Consider the following 27,588-nt stretch of genomic DNA (forward strand, 5'->3'; position numbering starts at 1 on the left):
AAATGTGCATCAAAGTACTCATGTTTATTCCAATGTTTATTTTTTCTATGTGCATTTACACTCTCTCTCTCTCATCAAATATAATTATAAATTTTTCAAGTTTCAGGACTGTTACAGCTCTTCCTCTTACCTGCTATTACTAATTCCAGACAGTGTTGTTTAATCTGTCTAAATTAAATATATAACTTTCAGTTGCTAATGAACTTAGACACATGCATGCGTCCCACCTATAAATTATATGCTGCAAGATATTTTTACATAATACAATAAAGCTCTTCATGCATCAGATATCACTGCCAGGAAGACAACATTGTGTTATAAATACAATATTAACAGGGAATTGACATTTCCCATTATTTCCATCATTATTTCATGCAGTTTAGTTTGTATATTGTAGTTTACAAAAAGGTATGTTTTGCTAATAGTTCTCTTTAGAACCTGAAATTATATCAATCACAAAAATTTATATATAGCCAAGCGGAACAGTAAAATAAATGTTATAAATTATTTTCACCATTACATGCTACTAGATTTTCTGCAAAGAGTTGTTGAGGCTAAGCAAATGGTCTAATTAATGTGTCTCTTACCTGTTATAGCCTTGGTTTGGAGAAGTTAAATTATCTGGTGTAGTCCTATTAACATTGGGCTTCACTTTATTTACTTGCTTTGTTGAATTCACCAAAGCAGTTGGGGTATTTCTGTGGTTTCTAAGCACTGAAAATTAGAAAACAAAAAATAAACAAAATGTACTGGAATATTAAATGCAGCATTACCCTCCATTAATAGCACTTTTGTCACAAAGAGGAATGTAAGTTAGTGAACATTAATTGTTAGCTACATGTTTTACTCCCTCTCCCTCTTGACTGTTATGCAAGTAAATTCCAAATATGAATTCAGCAACTAACACTTACTCAAGTACTCACTTGTAGAATGGCTTGCCATGAAAATATAATCGTAATCTGGTTTCAACTGTAGTTTATTGTCTGTCAGACATTTACTTCTGTGGATACAGTACTAAAGAAGTCTAAGTACTTCATTCCATTTGGGGGTTGCAGTGAGATGCACTAGAATACAGTGGAGAATGATTTTCCAACTGGCACTGTTACTGTGAAAATCACTATTTTCACGGCTTCTCTCAAACTGGAATGGATTTCTGATAAAAATTTATCTATAGAAGAAATAACTCAGGAACTTTTAATATAATTTCCTAAAGGTGAATAGTTACTTCAAAATACTATCCTTACACTTGTCTATGAGTAGCAATACAACACATGAATTTCTCTTCCCTGAAATGAATGATTACTCCTTTGGATAAATTTGATGATGCTATTTAATTAAGACACTCTACAATATCAATTTTCTTGTTTCAGTTATTACTTATATTGACACATATGGTACATATCCTCTCATACAGTACTGGATGAACTTTGTGACTTTCTTTAACTGCTTTCAGTAAGGTCATTCAGGAAAAACCAGAAACAAATTTAATTACAAATGTCATTTGGTCTTTATTGTGTAGATACTTCTTGTTTTGTTTACCAACAACAGTTATGTAATAAGCAAAGAGGACATCATTTGAACTTTTTTCAAATAAAAACATGGGACAAATCAAATATGGAAGAAAAATCAATTATTCAGGTTTGTGGAATACCCTTTGTAATTTATTGCATTGAAGGTAAACTGTTATTACTTTGTTTATCCTATTTCTTAAACAAAAAGTAAACTAGTCATATGCAGACATATGTTCCATAAAAATTATAACCTCTCTAACTGACTGTTTTAACTTGTATCATTAAATGTCTTCAATAAATCACAGTCCCAAGAGATGATACTTCATAATTTCGAAATTTGTTATGAAGTCAGTACATGTATACGGTCCCATCACATTAATGTGATCATCACCTCTGTTCAGCATCAACGTGCAATAACCAGTCACAGATGATAGGTGGTAGCACTAACAGTGGAGGATATATAAAATGTGTTGGAGCTCATGGTCAGCAGTGCAGTCATTGTTGTAATGCAGAAACAGAGCGATTTATCTGATGTCCAATATGGAATGATCAATGGCTTTTGGGCCAAGGGCGGAAACATTTTTGAAAGAGCTAAATTTGTAAACTGTTTGTGAGGCACTGTAGTTAAAGTAAACCATGCATAGTAAAATGGCACCATCCAAAACTAGCGCAGAGGCAACTGGCAACTATGGTGCATCATGGCCCATAGAGGACAAGGGTGAATGACGGCTGTTGACTGAATCAGTCTTTCTTCTCATCCAATCTGGTAAGTCTCCTCTGACTTTGGGTGACTTCAGAACTCTACCACTTTTCCCAAACCTCATCTGTCCTTTCCCTTCATCCCTCTTCCTCCCCCTTCAACCCTTCTGCCAGAAGAAGAGCCACTGACTCTGAAATCTATGAAACTGTAATACCTTTTATTTGTGTGTTCTGTTGTCACTAAGTGAGTATATTTTTTGTATATGCAGTTACTTGATTATTTTAATTGATATATTAGACTACGTGCAGTTTGTTTTTACTTGGTACAATGGCATACACCAGCAGGACAATGCAACAACCTACACAGCTCACAGTGTACATGCATATTTCCAAGCTTGAGGATTAGTTATTGAGAATCTGTGGGACCACCTTGATTGGACTGTATGCACCTTGGATTCTCAATAACAAAACCTAGCACAGCTGGCAATGGTATTGAAGTGAGAATGACTTCACATTTCTGTTGGCACCTTTGAGAAACTCACTGACTCCCTTCCTGAAGTCTCATAGCTGTCTGCACAATAGAAGTTGGTTAGTCAGGCTTTTGACAGGTGGTTGCATTAACCTGATTTGACAGTGCATAAGAAGCTATGTATCTGAACTTCTGAAATCCAGACCCTGGTGGCTAGGCATGCCATGTGATAAACAACTCTGGAAATCATTATCTGCTAAATGAGACTCAGAAACTGGTTTAAGTAGAGAGACAATCAGGAGCAGAACTAGTGTTCCTGCAGCACATCTTATGAGAGGCTTACTTCCAGCTGTGTAGAAAATCATGATGGGTTATCTAAGTATTACATATATGACTGAGAATGTTTTACATTGGAAGTATTATCGACGCCACATGAATTTTTACTTTAATAAAGTGTGATAATTTTTCTTACTGGTGTAGGGGATATGGAACAAGTTGTACATTCACTTCATTCTGAACATGTTCAGTGAATGGTTGAGTCTTTTGAATCTCCTTAGAGCAATTTACATACTACACAAATTCTGCAACGCCCCTTAACAAAAATAATCCTCTGTTATGACTGCTGTCTTAGACTGTCATTTAAGATGTTCCAAAGCTGCTCATAACATCTAAGTACAAATGGATTTTGACAAATTCTTGCCATTTTATTTATATCCCTTTTTCATTGTGAAGGCTCTGAACCAAATCTACTGGAGAATATGTTGAAATCAATATTATCAACCATTTTCTGTTGTACACTGCATAGGTGTTGTTCTTGTTGTGGTCTTCAGTCCTGAGACTGGTTTGATGCAGCTCTCCATGCTACTCTATCCTGTGCAAGCTTCTTCATCTCCCAGTACCTACTGCAACCTACATCCTTCTGAATCTGCTTAGTGTATTCATCTCTTGGTCTCCCTCTACGATTTTTACCCTCCATGCTGCCCTCCAATACTAAATTGGTGATCCCTTGATGCCTCAGAACATGTCCTACCAACCGATCCCTTCTTCCGGTCAAGTTGTGCCACAAACTTCTCTTCTCCCCAATCCTATTCAATACTTCCTCATTAGTTATGTGACCTACCCATCTAATCTTCAGCATTCTTCTGTAGCACCGCATTTCGAAAGCTTCTATTCTCTTCTTGTCCAAACTATTTATCGTCCATGTTTCACTTCCATACATGGCTACACTCCATACAAATACTTTCAGAAATGACTTCCTGACATTTAAATATATACTCGATGTTAACAAATTTCTCTTCCTCAGAAACGCTTTCCTTGCCATTGCCAGTCTACATTTTATATCCTCTCTACTTCGACCATCATCAGTTATTTTGCTCCCCAAATAGCAAAACTCCTTTACTACTTTAAGTGTCTCATTTCCTAATCTAATTCCCTCAGCATCACCCGACTTAATTCGACAACATTCCATTATCCTCGTTTTGCTTTTGTTAATGTTCATCTTACATCCTCCTTTCAAGAGACTGTCCATTCCATTCAACTGCCCTTCCAAGTCCTTTGCTGTCTCTGACAGAATTACAATGTATTGCATAGGTAGAACATTGTTAATGATTACTTGCACTTCAGCCCACACGCAGTTCCTGTGCTTGATGACAACAGAGATTATGAAATAAATGGTTAACAAGAAGCAAAATCCAGTGTATTGTAAAAGTCATCAAAAACATGTACAATTAGTCCAGGGAACAATCTGAATTGAAAAACGTAAACAAAGGTGAGGTCAATCACTCTACTGTTCATGGTATGAGAACTGCCGAAAAAGTTCAGGACCACAGTATTTATGGACTCTTTGTCATGCCAATGGACAGGCCCACATAATATGCCCAGTGCCAACACACCATTCAAAGGAGTATGCTGTGGCAGTGATATGAAATCTGAGTATCTCTGACCTCTCTTCTACACCAACACTAAGTCTGAGAGGGTAATCTCAATCACTGTCGCACACTAAACCCCTCCCCCTTTAATCAGGATGTAGGGCTGGGAATGACCCAACCTGTGTTGACATTTTGAGAAAGGGGAAAGAGAGGTGGTGGAATCCCCACCAAGGGTTCCTGCAGTATTTCCTCCTCACAAGTGGCCGTGTCAAATGTGAGCACAACCTGTGGAATTGCTGGCTTGTCAGTTACTGGGGTGCTGCTTGCACCTATGTGCAGGAGAGCTGGAGTGGGAATGGGAGGGATAGTGGTCCAGCCTCAAGGACCAGTCGGGAATCCTCAACCTCCACCAAATGTTTGGAGATGGGGTATCTTGATGTAGGCGAGAGTTGCAAGTGGCATAACACACCGAATAGGTTCCATCTCCATAGATGCCCATCATCGGCCGTTGTCAACACCTGTTGTCACTTGCAACAAGGGTGACAGTTGTAGCATTGGCAGACAGGCTGTTTGCCAGGCTATTCCTGGGACTGGTTGTGTGAGGCATGCCCGGTCAGCAGCTGAAGGGGACTGTGGATGGAGAGGAGGAGGGGAGGAGATGGCCAAAAGAGCGAGCGAATATGTGAGAACCCATGTGGTAAGAAGGCTAGTGCGTGAGGGGTGGGCCTGCTAGTTTGAGTACAGAAAGTTGATGTTGATGCAGGCTCTGCAACCATGCAAAATTTTGGCCAGATTGAGTCCATTTACTGGGATGGACCCGTAGATTGTGAGGAAGCTTGTGATTGCTTTCCCAGAGTTGACTGTCAACATTATCTTGTACATCTGCATTTTGAACGTTCTGAACATACTCTCAGCTTCCAAACTGGATGCTGGATGGAAAGGGGCAGTAGTCAGATATTCAGTATAACTGTCATTACAAAAATCCTGAAACTTAGGTAACATGAATTGCAGATCCATTGTCAGACACCAGATGGAAGGTGTCCCATTATTGCAAATATGATGGAGACGAAACAGATCATAGGGGCTGTGGTGTTGGTCAACACTGGGCCAGTACACATAACACCACACTACTGCCTTTATTCTGCACATTCCCCAATGTGCAGTGTGTAGAAACTTCAGTATGCAGGGGCAGAGTGAGGGCAGAATTACAACTAGTCATTCTGATTTGCCTATCAGTTGGGCTATGCTAGTGTCATAATGAAAAATGTCGTGTGCCATGCTGAGTCTGCACCCTTTGGCAGGGTGCTCCAGTCAACCTCACCCTACAGCAATCAACATCATTCACAGCAGCAAGTCATGAGCTATTTCTGCTGATACTTCAAATTTGCATGCCATAACCGGGAATTCACCAAGGGTGTGTCACTGATTGGTGTCTAAGACAAAACACAATGCTTTGTACCAGGTTAACACTACATCTGGACCACAAGGCAAAGTGGGAAAGTGTGTTCAAGTTTGAGTGCTGTGTGATGGGTCTATAACAGATCTTGTAATTATAGTTACTAGGGAATAACAGCCACTGTTGCAGCTGCTGCACTGTCTTCTCATCAAGTTCCAAGAGGGACCTAATATCAAAATAAGGGGCTTGTGATTAGTGATCAGGTGAATCATAGTACCATTGAGATACATGTGAAACTTCTTGACATTGTACATGATAGGCTACACCAATTTCTGAATTTGTGAATAATTTCAATGATTCGAATTTAATGTTATAGATGCAAAGACAATTGGTTGTTCTGTGCCATTGTAATATTTATGGGACAGCACTGCATAAATGCCATAATCAGAGTCATCAATGATCAGCATTACACTTTTGCTGGACTGAATGTTGCTAAACAAGGGACCAACCTCAGGCACCTTTTAAGTTGCAAGGAAGCTATCTGGCACACCTGTGTCCACATGAACTTAATTCCTTTTTTATGCAACTGATTAAGTCAGAAACAAATATGGGACACACTGGAAATCAATTTCAGATAATAATTAACTATGCTCAGGAATGACTGTAGTCTCTGAGGAGCTGGTAAGTTACAGATTGTGTCCACTTGTTCTTGTGTGCATGTGAGCCTTTCTTTATTTAATATACACTGTCTGACAAGGGAAGAACTCAGGGATATAAGTGAAGTACTCAAAAAGCATGGTTGGACATCAATTCTAGCTTTGTACATGTACACAGGGCCTCTGAGAGCCAGGGCTGGAACTGGGGGGAAGATTTGCGATTCGACCCCATCTCCAAATATGGCAACACAAATTTTGTTGTTATGTTAAAGAAGGTTTGACATGATTTAAACATAGCACAATTCAGAGGAATATTTGAGGTACACAAAAAATTATAATTGAGATAGAATAAAGAACGAATGTAATTTCTCATTAAATACTAAACATATCTTCACAAATGCAGTTGGTTCATGCACTGTGTTCCAAAAAAACACGTCAAGATTTGATTTTTCAGGGGATCTTATTTTGGGTTATATTGATAAGGTGGAGCAGTGCATGGCTTGTATTCCTGCCATCATGTATTTTACAACCTGTTTTTAATGTACTTCCATCTCACTACGTCAATTTAAATTACTACTGTCACTGAGTTGCTGCTTGCCTCACCGTGAGCAGCGTTAGCAGATCATATCGATACATCCCCTCTCCTAAAATCTTTGCTTGACCTCTATTAATTCTTGCTCATTGTCTGTTGTAAGTTAGTTAGTCGTAGTGCAGGTTGCGAGTTCGGGTCGGCCAGTCAGTTGGAATGCTTCTGGACCACAGTCCGGACCTGCCAGTCGGGAGTCGCACTGCGGCACTAGTGCAGTCAGGTTGGAGCAGCAGTGAGGTATGCGTTGACATGGCTCACCTGACCATTGCCACCATGCATCACTTGAGCCGGGCCATGGTCTTGGTGGATCGTTTTGGCTCGCCGATCGTTCATGAGTCAGCTGTGTGTGTGTGTGTGTGTGTGTGTGTTTGTGTGTGTTTGTACTACGAGCTTCGTGGTTCACCAACCTAGGATGTCAACGTTGAGTAGTGTTTTCAACTACCCAAGCCATGTCAATTCTTGTTGTGGTGGTTCGTTTCGGTGGTTTGTTGTTGGCGAGGTTTTCCTGTGAGCAATACCGAGTGTTTCTACTGCTGAAATTTAGCCGCTATGTGGTGCAATTAACTATTTTGCTTGACTACAATTCAAGTGCACCAGTGGAATTTTCTGCCTAGTGGCCATTAGTGTTCCAGTTACCTGCCCTGGCCACTAACGTAATTTTAGGCAGCGTCCTTTCCTCACCTTTTGTTGCTGTCCAACATGATGTGTAATTTTGACAGCTAATACATCTCCATTGTGGATTATCACGTCGGTAACCTTTCCTGTTTGAGTTCTCATGTAGTGATTGATGGGAAGCAAGTCATTGTGTCGGTCAGTCCGTGGCTGTCTCCTAGTTGGGTTCCAATGGATCAAGTGTAGTTGGGCTCACCACCTGTCTCACCTAAGTGAACGAGGGCAGACAGACCTCCCTGGACGCTCCTGAGTGCCACCAGTATTTAATTATCTGTTTTCAGCTACTTAAAATTTAAGGCTTATGGTTATTTTTTTCTTTTTTTTACTTAAAAATTTTCCAAAATTTATTCTTAATTTTTTCTTTCAAGCTTAAACATTGTGGCCTTCTGCCTTTAAAAGGTTATGGTAATATATTTTAAAATTTTGACACTTAATTGTGGCCTTCTGCCATTGGTATTGCACCTTGCATATGGTTGTTCTATCTGATTTGCCTCGAGGCTTTCCACTTAGGCATGATATGGTTTTTTTATTTATTTTATTTGCCTTTTTAATTGCATTTTATCTTGTTAATTTTTAAGATTTCTTGTTTTTAAACGTTGTGGCCTTCTGCCTTTAAAGTCTATGGTAATACATTCTAAAATTGTGAAACTTAATTGTGGCCTTCAGCCATTTGTATTGCACCTTGCATACGTTTGTTCTATCTACTTTGCTGTGATGTTTTTTTTTTAAATTATTTTATTGCTATCTTAAGTGGATTTTTATATTCTTGATTTGTAAGGTTTCTTGTTTGGAGGACTTTAGCTGTGAAAGTGTTGCATTAGGTAAAGGTCCGGCTATGTGTCGCTTTGGCTGTAAAATTTATTAAATTACAATAAATTACAATTAGAAGGTGGAACTGACCACAACCTATTTGGCCCCTTTCCACAATCCTAATTACCTGTTCTGTCCAGCGAGTTTAGTGGGCGTATCGGGCATCAACTGCTTTGGATAGCCCTTGGCCTAGTGACCATTTGTATACTCATCAGAAGAACTGGTATACTGCAGCTATCTTCAGTACAGGATCAAAATTTAAATACTACACACTTACTCCAACCCAGGCAAGTTGAGAAAATTTTTTGCATTAGGTGTGGTCTAGAGAGGACTTCAGATGGTTTACAAGAGCACAACTTGTTTGTGTGTAGTTCCTGAGAAAGCTCGGAAAACCATGATTTTTTGGGTACAAAAAGTACAATTTGTGGTGATGGCCACTTTTGCAGATTCAATTAATGGCAGACTGTCAAAAGTTTTGCCGTATATTCGTAAGATATTGTTAGGTAACATTTAAACTTTTATCAGTATCATTATCCATTACTAAGAACCAGTGGTTCAAAGTTGTTGTATGAATGCAGTAAAATAAGCATGTAATAACCATTCTGACAAGTAAACGTAGTTTCAAATGACATTGTGGGCACACGGCAAGGGAGCATTGAAAGGTTCTGAGGTCATCAAATTATGTTTATAGTCATAAAATTATTTAATTCGATAGATAAAAAAAATCTACTCACCATGTGGCCACAGAACACACACATAAAAGACTGTTGTGATGGGCAATCTTTCGGAGGCAGAAGGGTTGAAGGGGGCTATATGTTTATAATCAGCATTTTTTCACTGGTAAAATTTTATGATGCACTGTCTCTGTATAATGGGCAAGTCACATCTATACAAACATGCCCAAAATGGTATTGCAGTAGCAAAAAATAGGCTATAAAGGGTCTTAATATTCCTTATAAGAAAATGACAGCCAAAAATTATGTAAAATTGGGAAGATGGGAAATTAATTAAAATATTTCTAACAGCATTTTTACTCTTTTATGATACAAATCATAAGCTGGGAATTTTCAATGAACTGCAGCGGATGAGTAGAGTCTTGAGAAAAAGTATAAAACAAACAATTGTTTGTTAACTTTATATTATACATACTTATTTGTTGTTTATATGTATCAAAATATACAAGTGTGTCAAAGTGTATAAATTAACTGTCAAAACTTTACTGATCTATAGGATTTGCAGCAGGCAAAGAAGGTGAACCAATGGAAAAATGCCGCCATCAGAGCACAAGAAGATGAATATATTCGTCTTGAAAAGATTTACAGAAAACTGGGGAAACAGCTGCCTCAGGCTTCATTCCATGCACATCACCAAAAATTTTGGCATGCATATATACTCATGCTTTGTTTGTGCTGAAAGAGAGTAGCAGAGAGACAGTGATAGTGGAGGGAGTGAAAGAGAGAGGGGACAGTGATGGTGGAAGAGAGAAACTGTCAGTGAAAGACAAACAGAGATGAATGAAGAAGTGGGCTCCAAAGAAAGAGGAGGTGTTGATGATCTTTCCTTTGTGGGGCACCACAGTCAAGTAGAATTTTCTGAAACAAATTTCTATCATTTGATTGTTAGTTTTTAATTGTTTTATGCAATGATTTCAGTTTTATAGCCATTATAAAGTGCATGTCAAAATTTTAAAATATGTCTGACCTGTGTGTGACATGTTGTTGTTTTAAAAACATATTTCTGGTCTTATGACCAGTTGGATATTTCACTGTGCACAACATCAGTCATATTACATATCTTCAATATGGACTCATATCCTGCAATACAATAACTCATCTTATAAGAGCAGAAATATGTTTACAAATATAGACTGGGTACAATAATTTAGAATATTATGTGTTAAAATGTGGGAATATGTTCATATGAAAAAATTTTTGGTGAGGAAAGTGGAATGAAGATTGAGGCAGCATGTTATCTACTTTTGTGTCGGTCTTTTAAAGAGGAACATATTTGCCTATTATGTGCTTCAACAGAAACATTATTCCACTGGTTCATACTATGATACTATACATCGCATGAGATGTTGCCAACAGAATTCGAGTGAATTAACAGTTGCTCATGGTGTAATAGGTTGAATCAGAGCATACAGTAGCATACACATATGTATCATCAAGCCGCTATTTACTTATTCAGTATTACAGTACATGTCAACATTTGAGTTCATAATTTTCTGTATCACTAATACAGTGTTTGCTAATTTTTGTTTTCTGTACAAAAGCTAGTGCTCATCATTCTGATTTTACACGCTTTTGCTCCATCAGTTTCCTTACCATGAAAAAAAAAGGAGCTACTGAAGTTAATTGGTTACTATCTGTCACAGTATATCTTCTGTGAAATTTGTTTACTTAGTTTCAGGTATTAAAATATGAGTGCTATTCAGAAAGTAGGGAACGTTTTGCCATTAAAAAAAAAAAAAAAACTAACTACAAGAAATACATTTTATTATATGTACCTGAAAGAATGACTGACATACTACTTTTCCACAGTCACCAAACACATTGAGGCACTTATCATAGCATTGGAAAAGCTTTGAAAGACCTTTGTCATAAAATTCTGCCACCTGAGACTTCAGCCAGTGAGTCACGCCTGCCTGGAGTTCTGCGTTGTCATCAAAGCACTGCACTGCAAGCCAGTTCCTCATCTTGGGAAACAAGTGGTGCAAGATCAGGGCTGTAGAGCAGATGAGGGAAAATTTCCAATTTGAATGAATTAAGGAGTTCTCTAGTGTGGTTTTCTGTGTGAGGTTGGGCATTCTCGTGCAAAAACAAAATTTTGGATGTCAGCTTCCCTTGGCATTTGTTTTGAACTGCTCTTCTAATGCTGTCAAAAGTTTGTCAGTACCGGGCAGAATTTATGGTTGCTCCATGTTCGAGAAAATCAATAAGAAGCACACCTTTCCTATCACAAAACACTGTTGCCATCAACTTCCTTGCTGAGAAGGTTTGCAAACATTTCCTTCACTTTTGGGAGTATGTTGTGTGCCCCCACTCCATGGACTGTAATTTTGTCTTGCAATTGATGTGTTTCACCCAAGTCTCATCAATTGTTACGATTTGATCCAATAATGAATCACCATGTTTGTGGTAGGCCTCCAGAAATGTCAACGTTGCCCCCATTTGCTGTTGTTTATGGTGCTCTGTAAGCATTTTGGGCACCCATCGTGCACAAAATTTGTGGTAACACAGCTTTCTAGCGACAAAATCAAACAACAAAGTCCATGAAACATGTGGAAAAGAAAGCAAAAGCTCCATTATTGTGAAGTGATGGTTTTCACGAACCATTTCATCAACTTTAGCGACAAGATTGACAGTCACAGTGTTTGGCGTCCACTCTTCTCTTCATCATCAACGTTGGTTCAGCCACTTTTAAACTGAATGCACCAGTTCCATACAGAACATTCACTCATTACTTTGTTTCCATACACTTCTCACAGTTCACGGTAAATTTCCTTAAGTTTTGCTATCAAAAACCGTATCACAAACTGCATCTCATAACTGGCAGAATTTTCGATTGCAGCACACATTTCAAATTTGAAAAAAAAAAAAAAAAAAAAAAAAAAAAAAAAAAAAAAAAAAAAAAAAAAAAAAAAAAAAAAACTGACGCACAGAGACGTTCCTACTGTCACGGATGGATGACAACTGAGCTGCAGAGCATGCACATACCAAAATATACGCGATTGGCATGTGTCTTCAGATGGAAATGTTCCCTACTTTCTGAATAGCCCTCATAAATAACATTATTTTTCAATGAAACTGGGAAAGACAGGCTGATAACTGATGATGAATGTTAAAGTGCGCCCTTATTGCCTTCTAGTTACAAATTGTACGAAGTTGAGTAGAAACTATGTCCGCTCTCAAACCCCAGAAGTTTGAGTTTTTGTGATGTTTGAAGTTTGCTGACTCACTATTGTGATCACCAGTTTCAGTTAGGCTAATATTTAATCAATGTGTTTAACAACATAAGAAAACATATACAGAATAGGCTACTTGTTTGCAAGGCTTAGCATTAGCACACAATTGTGGTTTTTCCTATCAATAGTGTGGTGCATTGTATGCAGAATCATTAATCCTTTAAGTTTAATATATGTCTGTTCCCTTACTGTGAAGGTAGTGCAAAGGCTTTGAAGTCATCTCATCCAACCCTGAATGACATGCTAAAAAATTGCCAAAGCTCATGATGTAACAGCATCAGTGCAAGCTATATTTTGTGATACTTCTGGTGTCAACTTTCTTAATAGTCATTATGTTCTACAGTCAACTGATGACAACTAACAGTATTTCCATAGAAAGGAAGCAGTAGCACACCTGCCTGATGTGCCCTTGTAAAGATCATGCTTTGCAGTGAATTACTTCCAGCACATTTATTACATTCCAGTGTAAATTCACAACTACACATTACTGGACACTGCTTTATGAAAAAACATGTTTAATTTAATGCCCTCCGTTATTTCAGAAAACTAGTAACAGCTATTATGATAGATCTTGTATAATGTTTTTGACATCAAAATTATTTGGAATGTAGTAAAACAAAAAGAGTCATAAACCATGTCTTTGGTTTCTCACTGTGGCTTTGAAAGAACAAATATTCCAGTCACACGAATCATGAATGAGTGTGCAACGGTTAAATATATCAAGAAAGAATACTAGTGCTCTGACACTTTAATGGAGTAGGAGACTGAATATATAGACACACACACGCACACGGTGGTTCCTTGATGGTGACCAGGGCAAATATCTCATGAAATAAGCGTCAAATGAAAAAACTACAAAAGAACAAAACTTGTCTAGCTTGAAGGGGGAAACCAGATGGCACTATGGCTGGCCCACTAGATGGCGCTGCCAAAGGTCAAACGGATATCAACTGCGTTTTTTTTTTTTTTTTTTTTTTTTTTTTTTTTTTTTTTTTTTTTTTTTTTTTTTTTTTTTAATAGGAACCCCCATTTTTAATTGCATATTCATGTAGTAAGTAAAGAAATATGAATGATTTAGTTGGACCACTTTTTACGCTTTGTGATAGATGGTGCTGTAATAGTCACAAACATATGACTCACAATTTTGGACAAACAGTTGTTAACAGGTAGGTTTTTTAAATTAAAATATAGAATATAAGTACGTTTGAACATTTTCTTTTGATTGTTCCAATGTGATACATGTACCTTTGTGAACTTATCTTTTCTGAGAACCCATGCTGTTACAGCGTGATTACCTGTAAATACCACATTAATGCAATAAATGCTCAAAATGATATCCGTCAACCTCAATGCATTTGGCAATACGTGTAACAAAATTCCTCTCAACAGCGAGTAGTTTGACTTCCAGAATTTTTGCACATGCACTGACAACGCGCTGACGCATGTTGTCAGGCATTGTCAGTGGATCACGATAGCAAATATGCCTCAACTTTCCCCACAGAAAGAAATCCGGGGACGTCAGATCCGGTGAATGTGCAGGCCATGGTATGGTGCTTCAACGACCAATCCACCTGTCATGAAATATGCTTTCAATACCACTTCAACTGCACGCGAGCTATGTGTCGGACATCCTTCATGTTGGAAGTACACTGCCATTCTGTCATGCAGTGAAACATCTTGTAGTAACATTGGTAGAACATTACGCAGGAAATCAGCATACATTGCACCATTTAGATTGCCATCCATAAAATTGGGGCCAATTATCCTTCCTCCCATAATGCCGCACCATACAGTAATCTGCCAAGGTCACTGATGTTCCACTTGTCACAGCCATTGTGGATTTTCCATTGCCCAATAGTGTATATTATGCTGGATTATGTTATCGCTGTTGGTGAATGACACTTCGTCAATAAACAGAATGCGTGCATTCATCGGCCAGTAATTTCTCTTGTGCCCAGTGGCAGAGCTGTGCACAATGTTCAAAGTCATTGCCATGCAATTCCTGGTGCATAGAAATATGGTACGAGTGCAATCGATGTTGATGTAGCATTCTCAACACTGATGTTTTTGAGATTCCCAATTCTTGTGCAAATTGTCTGCTACTTATGTGCGGATTAGCCGCAACAGCAGCTAAAACACCTACTTGGGCATTATAATTTGTTGCAGGTCGTGGTTGACCTTTCACACGTGGCTGAACGCTTCCTGTTTCCTTAAATAACATAAGTATCTGGCGAATGGTCTGGACACTTGGAAGATGTCTGCCAGGATACCAAGCAGCATACATAGCACATGCCTGTTGGGCATTTTGATCACAATAGCCATACATGAACACAATATTGACCTTTTACACAATTGGTAAACAGTCCATTTTAACACGGGTAATGCATCATGAAGCAAATACCATCTGCACTGGTGGAATGTTGCATGATAACACATACTATACGTTTGCGACTATTACAGCGCCCTCTATCACAAAGCGAAAAAAATGATCCAACTAAAACATTCATATTTCTTTACGTACTACACGAATACGTAATAAAAAATGGGGGTTCCTATTTAAAAAAAAAACACACTTGATATCCATTTGACCTATGGCAGCGCCATCTATCGGGCCAACCATAGCGCCATCTGGTTTCCTCCTTTAAGCTAGATGAGTTTCGATCTTTGTAGATTTTTCATGTGATGCTTATTTCATGAGATATTTGGCCCGATCACCATCAATGGGCCACCCTGTATATAAAAGTCAACTGGTGCCAACAACTTCATCTAAACAGGTGCTACGATTAAACACCTGAATCATCTGACATAAGACAGAACCGCTTGTATCACAGAATGTGTTTCAGTTGAAAAATTTAACTTACTGAGAGTTTCAATAGCAATGGTAAGTTTATCCAAGTGAGCTGTGATTGATATTGAAATGTCAATCTGAGCATTCCAATGGGTATCAGACATGGAGTATAAAGATCTTCCAACACCTTGTTTCAGAGTTTCCTACCGTTATGAACTTTTACTGTTACTGTTACTGAGCAGGCTGTGAAAAAGGCCAATCTCATAGAATAAAGTATCTGCTTCTTGGCAACTCTCAGCTACTTATACTCCATATAACAAGGCTCTGATGAGCACATGGAGAGATTTTACAAGAGGATTTCACTGAAGAACATGTGTCTTAGCTCCTTTATATTACCCTTTAACATTACTTCTGCTATCATAACCTTGTCTGCAGAATACCTGTCTGAATTGAGTGTTTCACAAGTATTGATCAAATTAAATGTGCAATAATAATTCTCATTTTCTAACTGCCCTCTACAAATTCCAAAAACTGTTCATCTATTTTGTTTATATCAATTTATTTATTGAAGTAAATATAATGCAGGGTGAATGTTGTTTGTTCAATATTATTTGAATCAGAAGCTGAGCAATAATATCTGAATAATGCTTCTCATTTTCTTTCTCTTCCAAGATGGTACGCCTGTCATGATGGGCACAACGAGAAATAAATTCATTCTGAATATCACATGACCAATAATGCACATGTAAAGACTTTTCAGATTCTTGTCGGTCTCTGACCTTGCTAATGTGTTTTGTAATAACTGGATCACAGTGACTCAAGAGTTCAAATATTCTGAGGAAACTTCCATTATTTGGATCTGCAATTTTCTGAGCTGAATCTCTGAATGCCAAGCCTCTTTGACCAAGGCATAATATCGCATCAAGTAACATGAGAGCTCCAATGTAAGTTGGCTTTCTCAAGGAGGTTAAAATCCTCCTTGGCTATTCCACAGACAAACAAAAGAAGAACATTACTTCTTCACTTCTGAGCATCAGTATGGCCAATGTACCACAACACGTCATTTCATTTCTTGTTTCACAATTCTTCCAGGACTACTTATTACAATCAGAAATATTTTGTTTTGTGTTTACTCTTGAATGCAAAATATTTTCTGTGTACTGGTTTTCCTAAAAATCACCTCGTGATGGAACCAGAAATACCTGACTTCTGAATGATGTTGGCAAACATACAAAACCATAATAATATTTCACAGCTGCTGCCATATATATTTATTGGGGAAATGTTTTGATAGGATTTCCAAGAACTTTTAAAGAAAGCACTTTTTTGACTCCATCACAATGTGGTTTTAGTGAATGATATCTATAGAAAAAATAGTGCATTTAAGATTAAACACAAAATAGAACATAATCCAACTGGCCTGTATGACTCACAAAATGGAAGAACTGAAATGGAAAGAAAGTTTGATTATGTTGGTGCTGTGGTAACATTCTTTTATTTATTATATGACACAAAATTTATTTTGCAATAGCAGTCCAACGTATGCCAACTTAGCTCCCTAGGTGATCTGAACCCTTGAGAGAGCTGTGGCCTCCATGTGGCTTGGGCCCCAGGGATTTGAATTTATCAGGCCTACATGTACAAACTGTTGTTAACTATGTAAATAATTAACGTTGCAATTCTCTATAACGGGTAGAATGGCCGGCAGAGTGCATTAGTGTTGTTTGTGTTTAGCCTTGTTACCAGGGCTGGTATGGTATATGAGTAGGAAAAGAATCATATGTTAAGTGATCACTGTGAAGGAGACAGAGAGGTTATGCACATGTTGGAGACAGCATTATCAGCACCTGATGGAGTTTGAAAGGGGCCACATTGTGGGTCTCCAATTGGTCAGCTGGTAGAGTCATGTAATATTTAGACTGATGACGTATTCAGATATGACAGTGGCCTGATGTTGTACTGCTACAGAATGTGAGGGCAGGCATATTGATCACCAGGTTTCTTGTCAACCTCATCTGACCACCACAAGGGGGATCACTGTATTGTGCACCAAGCACACAATAACCATTTCACATATGTGTCTGCCATCTGAGAACACATAATGGTCTCACTACAACATTTTGTGTCATCCCATACTATTGGCTCATGGCTACAGCAGCCAGACTGGGAAATTACTATTACAATGTAGTCTGGCATTAGACCACAACATCAACAGCTGTATTTGGAGTGGTGCAGTGACTGGGAAGCATGAACTGCTGGTGAATGGCATTGCATTATGTTCAACTTTGAATCACAGTTCTGCATTACGTTGGACGACCCTTATCAGTGGGTATGGTCGTGAGCTGGGAAGAGCTCACATTCTTTCATTGTTTGGGAGAGTCATGGCAGTGTTACTACAGGAGTCATGGTGTGGGAAGTTATTGGATATGATTTCAGGTCATGATTAGCAGTGATTGAGAGGACTCTAGGGCATAATCGGATGTCATGGATATCCATGCCCAAGGCAGGATTCGAACCTGCGACTGTAGCAGCTGCTTGGTTCTGGACTGAAGCGCTTAGAACTGCTTGGACACAGCAGCCGGCTGTCTTGGAACTCTTGCATAACCTACTGCAGGTTCAAACATTTCCGTATATTTGTGCACATCCCTTATCCCATTCCTTGAACTGAATCATGGTTGAAATTAGATTCACTTGATCTTTAATTTAGAAACTATAATGGACGTAAGTGGCTATAGGCCAAAATGTTTGTTGTTGCCCAAAAATTTAGTACCATCAGGGTTGGTTATTGAGTGACATTTTTATATTATACTATGACCTGACCTCACAACATGACTGACTGTCCACTATCTGTCACCACTCTGCAGATAGGATACTGCACCTGTGGGGAGCCAATGTGCCAGTACTTACAGAGACTTAGGTGTCATAGTCTCAAACTGAAATTCCAACATTGCTCTATTAACTTCCTGCTACAGCTACATCCCATCTGCTGCTGATACTGGCATTGAGAAGATCGTGAGCAACACACTGGTGCCTTTTGCTATTGTCACACAGCTGCCACGGCACACATTAAATGTCCTGGTTAGTAGCACACAAAACAAGTGATATCATGCAAAGGGCAGTGACAGCATCAATGCCTTGGTCTGCAATCTGGACAGGATTTGATTGCGTTAACTTTTCTGGGATCTTTTACAATGATGTGGAGGAATATTTTTTATAAATTTCACCAACAGTGAACAAAGGGCTTCTGTTTGTCTGTGTCTACCAATGATGAGGCCAGTGGACTGATAACAACAGCTGTAATTAGTGAATCACACTCAATGTATCACTGGTTGACCCAATGCTGGGTATATCAGATGATGAATTTGGTAAGATGTCTTCAGTTGACTGTAGAACATAATGACTATTAAGAAAGTTGACACCAGAAGTATCACAAAATATAGCTCGCACTGATGCTGTTACATCATGAGCTTTGGCAATTTTTTAGCATGTCATTCAGGGTTGGATGAGATGACTTCAAAGCCTTTGCACTACCTTCACAGTAAGGGAACAGACATATATTAAACTTAAAGGATTAATGATTCTGCATACAATGCACCACACCATTGATAGGAAAAATCACAATTGTGTGCTAAGCCTTGCAAACAAGTAGCCTATTCTGTATATGTTTTCTTATGTTGTTAAACACATTGATTAAATATTAGCCTAACTGAAACTGGTGATCACAATAGTGAGTCAGCAAACTTCAAACATCACAAAAACTCAAACTACTGAGGTTTGAGAGTGGAAATAGTTTCTACTCAACTTTGTACAATTTGTAGCTAGAAGGCAATAAGGGCACACTTTAACATTCATCATCAGTTATCTGACTTGCCTCGCAGTGAAGAACAAAAAAGGGTAAACAGACCTCCCAAATCTCATTTACCTTGTCAAAACAAGCAAATGGTTGAGGAGAAGGTGATGACACTGTCGCTGCAGCTGATGAATAATTTTGATTTTATAGTATCTGTAACAGTAATTCCTGCTGTTACTGTAACTGATGTTGCAGCAGCAACTGCTGTTGACACAGCTTTAGAAACAAGATCCGTATCTCACAATGAATAGGAGTGTGTTGAGAAAGTCCTCATTGCCACTTTTCTCTCTCATTTTGGTGTATGTAGAACTCAGTTTATCATAATTCACATTGGAGGTATGTGGAGATGGGGAACAACCAGGCAGTTCCTGTTCTGAATGATGGCTGTGTTCATAAAGTGAACATCAAGGCATTTGCAATTTCCAGAGCACAGCAACACTCATAAACAGTGTGCAAATAGTTCCAGGAACAATTCAAATCAAAAACTGTACACAGAGGCAAGATCAGAGACTCAAACTTCAACTATGTGTATAAAAGTCCTCAGAGAATAATGAGAACTGCTGGACAAATGGGGGACAGTGATATTTATGGACTCAGTTCTGCCAATGGGCAGAAACATATGATATGCCTGAGATTGTGGCAGCACTCTCCATGAGAGCAAGCTGCAGATGTGGTATGAAGCCCAAGTATCTCTGACCTTTGTTCCATATCAATACTCAGGCTGTACAAGAAATCTGAATCACTGTTGGCTATTAAAATCCAGCTCATTGTAAACACCACTGAAGACAAAATTTTTTTACATACTATTGTTTTGTTGTTCAGGCATTTACCAATATCACTCTACTTGATTGTTTCAGAACTGTGCATGAGTTTAAGATGTAACCAACAATGTATCATGATGTGACAATACACTTTCCACACAATATGTATAGATTTGTGTACCTCCAGCTTGTCACCTTAATGCATGCCTCCTTTTGGTGCTACTAATCTGGGTAACCTGAGTGTGAATATTTGAGAAATATTAAATCACAAATGAGCATTAAATCAAAACTCACTACATTAGTAATATTCTTTTATTATACTTCTTTAGATTTGACACACATCACAAAAAGTAACAGTTTTCTGAACAGGAATGGGAATACTGTCTAATACCAAATACCAATCATCAGTTTAAACCAAGGAAAGAATCAGACATTGTTACCCTAAAAACAAAGATATGTGACTTACCAAACGAGACATACTAAATACATATATTACAGATATGTCTGCTTGTGTTTGTATATGTGCAGATGGATATGTGTGTGTGTGTGTGTGTGTGTGTGTGTGTGTGTGTGTGTGTGTGTACCACTCCCTTTTTCCCCCTAAGGTAAGTCTTTCCACTCCTGGGATTGGAATGACTCCTTACCCTCTCCCTTAAAACCCACATCCTTTCGTCCTTCCCTCTTTTCTGATGAAGCAACCGTGGGTTGCGAAAGCTTGAAATTTGTGTGTGTGTTTGTGTGTTTTTATTATGTCTATCTACCAGCACTTTCTCGTTTGGTAAGTCACAGCATCTTTGTTTTATATATATATTTTTCCCACATGGAATATTTCTTTCTATATATATAATCTGGCAATCAAGATATCCTTAGTTACATGAAAATTAAATAATTTTATCAGAAATGTCTTCTGCACTGCAGTGGAGTATATACCGTGTAACAAAACCTCCTGACAAATCATAAATGTATGCTGTGCCTGAGAGAAAGTATATGGCATGGAACTGTTGAATGATGTTTCCATCCTATAGTTGTGCCTACACTGTGACAAAACTTACTAATAGATTGAAACAGTGTGCTGGTCCAGAACTAGAAACTGGGTTATTGCCTGCCTTTTCTATCTTATTCTTTCTCACGTGAGTGTTTGGATACCAAGAAAAACCACTATATAAATGTGAAATAGAAGAGAGATATTGGAAGACTGAGTCTTTATTTCAGGGCAGAACAGTTTATAAGAGCGCTAAGCATGATATGCAAGTGTTTGTATCTGAGTGCTGGACTGGTATACAGTTTCGGTGCATTAGAAATTTTCAGGATAATAAATCTGGTCTCCCCACCAGATAAGCATGCCTCCTTTCCACGTGGTTTAACTAGCTCTGTTTGTGCTAATTTCAATGTGTCTGTCAACAATTTTGTACGCTATGCGTCTGTCACGTGTTTTCATTGAAGGGACATTTTAAGCACTCACTTGAACTTAAATCAGTAAAATGCAGGCTGTAATATTCTTTGTAACCAATTGTTCATAGAAAATAAACATTTGAATGATACATAAAATGCTCACACAATTTTGTATTATTTCACTAGACTTGTCCTATATTACTAGCACCCCCTTTGTACATATATTATCAACACGACCAAATAAAAAATCAAATCAAATCAAACCCATTAACCAAATGCTGTGTCTTGTTTTTTCATCTTATTCTTTCAACAACATATGTTGACCTGTGTTGCATTTTATTTAATTACACACATTATGCCTAGTAAATAAAATGATAAAAGTGAAGATAAGTAAACATACTTAGTTACAGACTCAGTTCCAATACCTCAAAATTTATTTGAGAAAGCAGATATAATGCAATTAAGTCTACTTGGCAAACAATAATCTGTTTTCAGCCTCTCCACCTGGCTTCTGGAAACAATCATATTTGATCTTATGGAAGAACTGAAGCTCAAGCAAAAAATTGTGAAACTATATAATTGTGTGTTATGGCATCTACCTTAGGTTGATGGAGTATTACCTCCATAATAATAAGAGAAATTAAGAATCACATTAACACACTGCTCCACATAAATAAAAATCAGACTCTATGTGGGAATCATCAACACAAAGTTACTCAAGTCATGAGTCTAGATCCCCTTCTAATATTAACATACATAAGTGATCTATAAATGACACTAAACAGCTTCTCCAAAATAGCAATTTCTGTAGATGACATGGATGGGATAATGAAATTAATAGAATTATCAATATCAGAAACAGAAATAATGGAAAATCCAGGATGTAATGATATTGCAAGATCATAAATAATCAAACTGTACCACAGATAATAATTTCATAAGAATTTCAAAAATATTTTAAACACAACTTGGTCTTAAATGTTCACTCTGCAAATCTCAAACAATTCTTTGTTAAAAACAATGAAACATATAAAGAGAAGCAAGGAAAAATGTACAACGGATGATGAATGCATACTTAACAACTGTTAAGACTTGAGGAACCATAGTTACACTCAAAAACAAACAAAATCTTTCAGGACACCAAAAGATGTTTCTGTGTACAAAGGGAGAAAGTCAGAGATCTCACAAGAAAGACAAATATGAAACTTGTAAATGAATGTAAAAAGAAATTGTCACACAAAATGCTATATCTTGGTTCTCAATGTTTGTTAAGGTCAAGTGTCAGCTTCTGTCATTTGCATTACTGAAGATGAAAGCACTGTTATGTTGCTTGCACTGGCTAATGATAAATATGGTCTTCTTTTCTGTCTCACAATGTCAAGTAATTTGTTGTTGTTTCTGCACACGTTACTGTTCTACACATATGAAAATATATTGATTATTAGGAGACATAAACTTTATTTTCCACAGTAAGATAGAGTTACTTACTAGAACAAATATATGGGTTACTTACATGCCTCCTCTTTCTCCCTGCCTGCTTCACCTGTAAAAAGGAAACTAAAGTCAGTGCTGAATGATTGTTAATAAGACTTTTAAGCAAGTGTTGGTCACCATTTCTGTGTTTAAACAAGAAGAATTTTCTTCACATAAGACCTAGCTGCCTTTCCCTGAATTTCCTTTCCTCTTTCTAAAGGAATTCTGTATTGAACTTCCCTTTTCTTACATCTACACACATAAGTATGTTCTAAATCAAATAAAAGTACTATGCATCCTAAAACTAAAACTCTGGGAAGCCATTGAACAGAATTTTTATATTCATAAAAATCTTATTAGTTATTTGTTTTAAAAATTTCAGGACTCCATACAGTTCCATTAATAGACAGTATCATAATCCAGTTGAACAAAATTGTACTTCCTACCATTAGCCTATAAAAATGTGTTACCATTCAGTATCCCATATGGGTTCCACATATTGAAAATACAATAAAGACAGTATCTCATATCCTGTACTTCTATAGCAACTGAACTTCACTGGTAAATAAGCAGTTGTGTATGCCATTAATGTAACACATCAGGAGTTGCAAAAAAGCAAAAGTGTTCATTTGTTGAACATCTGCATAAATAAACAGAACTGAGTTACTAACATACTATTTTTGATCCATGTGACGATTTCACTGATTGTTAATTCTTCCTAGCTTAGCTTTTTGAACTGTGTCACCTCTTGCAAATTTTTTTTAAAAATTTAAATTCATTTCATTTGTTGGAGAAACTATGAACCAGTGGAAATAATGGACTTCTGTAACTTCTGGAAAACTGGAAAGTGCTGCAGATAGTTATGCTAAATAAAATATTTCACAACAGAGAGTAAAATAAAGTTTGCAACTGATATATTGTAGTTTTTTGGTGCATCTGTTGGCTACAATGCAACAGTCTTTTTGGGAGAACAGTTCTTTTGTCTATTCTTCTATTTTTTCATTTATTCATTTTTCTCAATAGGGCACAAATTTTAGTATTGATAACATCTGACTGGAAGATATGAACCCTTACATACCATTTCGCTTGGTACACAACACTGTCTATCTTTTCACATGGCTTCTACAAGATTTCAATTTATATCACTACTCTGTGTTATACTGTGTAAGAAAATATGTGCACATTTCCATTAAAATATATTTACTATGTCTGAATTCCAGTAAAGACATAAAAATTCTGTTTCAGCTATATTTCCCTGCTAAGTCTTACACCAAGAATCTATACAAAGGAAACATGAACTAAGGATTAAATACAACTACATTATCATAAAATGCTCAATAAATGCATACACAGTACATACATCTCTCTAAGTAAAATCAAACTAAGAAACATGTAGTAGAGGCTAAAAAGTGCAGTGAAGAAGGAACATACTACATTTATTGTACTTCTAAAATGTAACAAAAAGCTAAATGCAAGAGAAAAAAATATCTTCTATATTGAAAATGTTTTACAATACTATTGCTACACAAAAGGATAATATTATGTGTGTTGAGCCACAAAACTCAACTGCAGAACAAATCTACAGAGAATTATGTAATTACACCTTGCACTAGATAATTCTCAAGCAATAAATTTGGTGCCTAACTTAGTATCTACTGATGTCAACTAATGTGGTACTTAAGTTTTGGAGGGAAGATTTATTACAGTTCAGTGCTGATGAGAAATTGAAAGTATTGTCAAAGAGGCAAAAAGAGAAAGAAATGATACATTAGAAATTATATTATTGATATTCTTGTAGCTTTATTAAAAGATAATAATAATAACATCAGAGACACCAGCTTATATTTGCAGTGAAGAGACTGTATTGCACTGAGAAGTCTGATCATGTTGTAAACCACTCAAGAATTTCATAACAATGATCTGATGCAGTTTGAACAATTGAGATCATAGGTACATTCTCCATACTACATAAGCGTTGTTCTAAAACAACTGAGATTACAAGAAATTCTGGCCTTCATCCATGTATAAAAGAATGTTGATGCTGAACATGAGTGCAGAATACAAAGATGAACTGACGAAAACCCAGGACAGAACATATTTGAGAATATGAGGATAGATTGTAGGACAACTCACCAAACAGAGAAATAGAGAAGCATGTAAAAAGGATTACAACATGTTAAGTGTATCAGATAACTCTTTAAGAACTCTGAAGAAGGACTTCGTACTAATTATTAGCAAAGATATTGTCCTTTTTATTCACCAGTTTACTGTTAACACTGACTCTTATTTAGTGAGTAGTGGTCTACCCTGAATTAAACAAGATAGACTATTTTCCATATGTATCTACAACAATTTCAGTGACCAAATAGTAAGGTTCAAGGCAACTGAAATGCAATTTTTTTAAAAAAAGTATATACAATGATTATATCACAGAACATGCAGAAATGAGCTGGAAGCAAGAGATGTTGTCTTCATATTAATATTATTATACATCTTTATATATACTTTTATAAATTATTAGGCTGCTTGGCCTGGAAATTCTATTAGTATTTCATGGAATAATATAGACAGTAAAAATAAACACACAGTTTTTTTTTCCTTTCAGTGCATGTCTATTCAGTGTCACAAATTTGATGTATGCAAAGACATGTCAACTAGCTGAAAACATAGTAACTGTTTTCAAATTAGTGATCTTTGATAATCACAATAATTGGTTACAACCACTTGCTTTCAGAAAACAAATATGGAGAAAATGTTTTTCGATGGCAGTGACATCATTCACAAATAATTTCTGCATTCAGGTAGAACATCTATCATGTTATGTTATTACACTTCCCAATAAAAACAAAATCTCAATGTTGCACCATTCATCTGACTACCCAAATTTGTCACCTCTTTCTCTACTATATCTTAAAACAGACATGAACAGTTAAACTCAACAGAGAGCTAGAGGACTCTGAGCAACAAATTCAAGACAATATTGAAAGAACACTCACCTATGCCCATGCAAAGACTAAAACTCATGTTGAGCATTTGAATGCAAGTTCACAAGCACAACATGTTGTTTTCTGATTCACATAGTTTGTTATAGATATTAGAGCCAACGCCTTTACCATTTTATATGTGACATGAAGAACTGCTTCCTTGAAATTGTCAACATATTTATGTTTACAGATGCTTGCCACTTGATGACAAATGTAGTTCCAAAAGCAGTATGGCATATTACCCTAAAAATTTATATGCCTTTGATACTGGATTTCTTACTATCTTAATTCGGGAACTTATGGTATGCACTATGTGGACAATAGTGGGTATCTTGGGAAGAGCAAACTACTTTCCTTGGGCTGTCGATGCACTGGATGGATTAAAAAGTATACAGGAAGTAAGAACTCAGAAGTAATTTCATTGCATGTGTCTCATCTGCACCAATGTTCTTGAAATCTCGAGTACCAAACAAGTCATAGAAAGTGAATGCATTTTTCAAGCAAACTTTGAGGAGACAAGTGGAACTAACAACTGAGAAGAATAGGTTGTTGGATCTTCATGCATTGCCATTGTTGACAACCTTTTAGTAGGTTTCTATTTATGATTGCTGACATTTGAATGTAAGATCACAAACACAGCATGTTGTTTTCTGATTCACATAGTTCATTATAGTATATCAGATCCACAGGCTTTCACCATTTAATATGTTAATGAAGAACAGTTTCTTCATATTTAGTCAACATATTTTTTATATTTACAGGTGCTTGCCACTTGATGATGAACATACTTCCCAAAACAGGAGTGGCATGAAATAAAATGGAATAAAGTTTAAAATCCAGCCAGTGGTCTTCATCTATGCTGTGGGATCTACTTTTGCATTTTACAGCTGCTGAACCCACAATGCATAAATTATTTTTCTGGTCTAAGATATTACAAAAGTTGATTTTATACAGAAATTCGGATTAACCTTCTGCCTGTTGTTGTTGTGGTCTTCTGTCCTGAGACTGGTTTGGTGCAGCTCTCCATGTTACCCTATCCTGTGCAAGCTTCTTCATCTCCCAGTACTTACTGCAACCCACATCCTTCTGAATCTGCTTAGTGTATTCATCTCTTGGTCTACTTCTACGATTTTTACCCTCCACGCTGCCCTCAATGCTAAATTTGTGATCCCTTGATGGCTCAGAACATGTCCTACTAACCAATCCCTTCTTTTTGTCAAGTTGTGCCACATACTCCTCTTCTCCCCAATTCTATTCAATACTTCATCATTAGTTATGTGATCTACCCATCTAATCTTCAGCATTCTTCTGTAGCACCACATTTCGAAAGCTTCTATTCTCTTCTTGTCCAAACTATTTATCGTCCATGTTTCATTTCCATACATGGCTACACTCCATACAAATACTTTCAGAAACGACTCCCTGACATTTAAATCTATACTCGATGTTAACAAATTTCTCTTCCTCAGAAACGCTTTCCTTGCCATTGCCAGTCTACATTTTATATCCTCTCTACTTCGACCATCATCAGTTATTTTGCTCCCCAAATAGCAAAACTCCTTTACTACTTTAAGTGCCTCATTTCCTAATCTAATACCCTCAGCATCACCCAACTTAATTCGACTACATTCCACTATCCTTGTTTTGCTTTTGTTTATGTTCATCTTATATCCTCCTTTCAAGACACTGTCCATTCCGTTCAA

At 37.1% G+C, this 27,588-nt stretch overlaps 1 protein-coding gene across 1 annotated transcript in view; it reads right to left on the minus strand.

Annotated features, from left to right (window-relative positions):
- Positions 1 to 27,588, minus strand: part of LOC124552186 (calcium-activated potassium channel slowpoke) — an 881,186-nt gene that overhangs the window by 270,988 nt on the left and 582,610 nt on the right. Inside the window, exons 16-17 of the mRNA XM_047126498.1 lie at positions 22,942 to 22,971; positions 588 to 714 (exon numbers count right to left, since the gene is read on the minus strand). Coding sequence (XP_046982454.1) covers positions 588 to 714; positions 22,942 to 22,971 — 157 coding nt within the window. The remainder of the gene's footprint in view (positions 1 to 587; positions 715 to 22,941; positions 22,972 to 27,588) is intronic.

Source organism: Schistocerca americana, chromosome 1, assembly GCF_021461395.2.
Source record: "Schistocerca americana isolate TAMUIC-IGC-003095 chromosome 1, iqSchAmer2.1, whole genome shotgun sequence".
NCBI classification, from domain to species: Eukaryota; Metazoa; Arthropoda; class Insecta; order Orthoptera; family Acrididae; genus Schistocerca; species Schistocerca americana.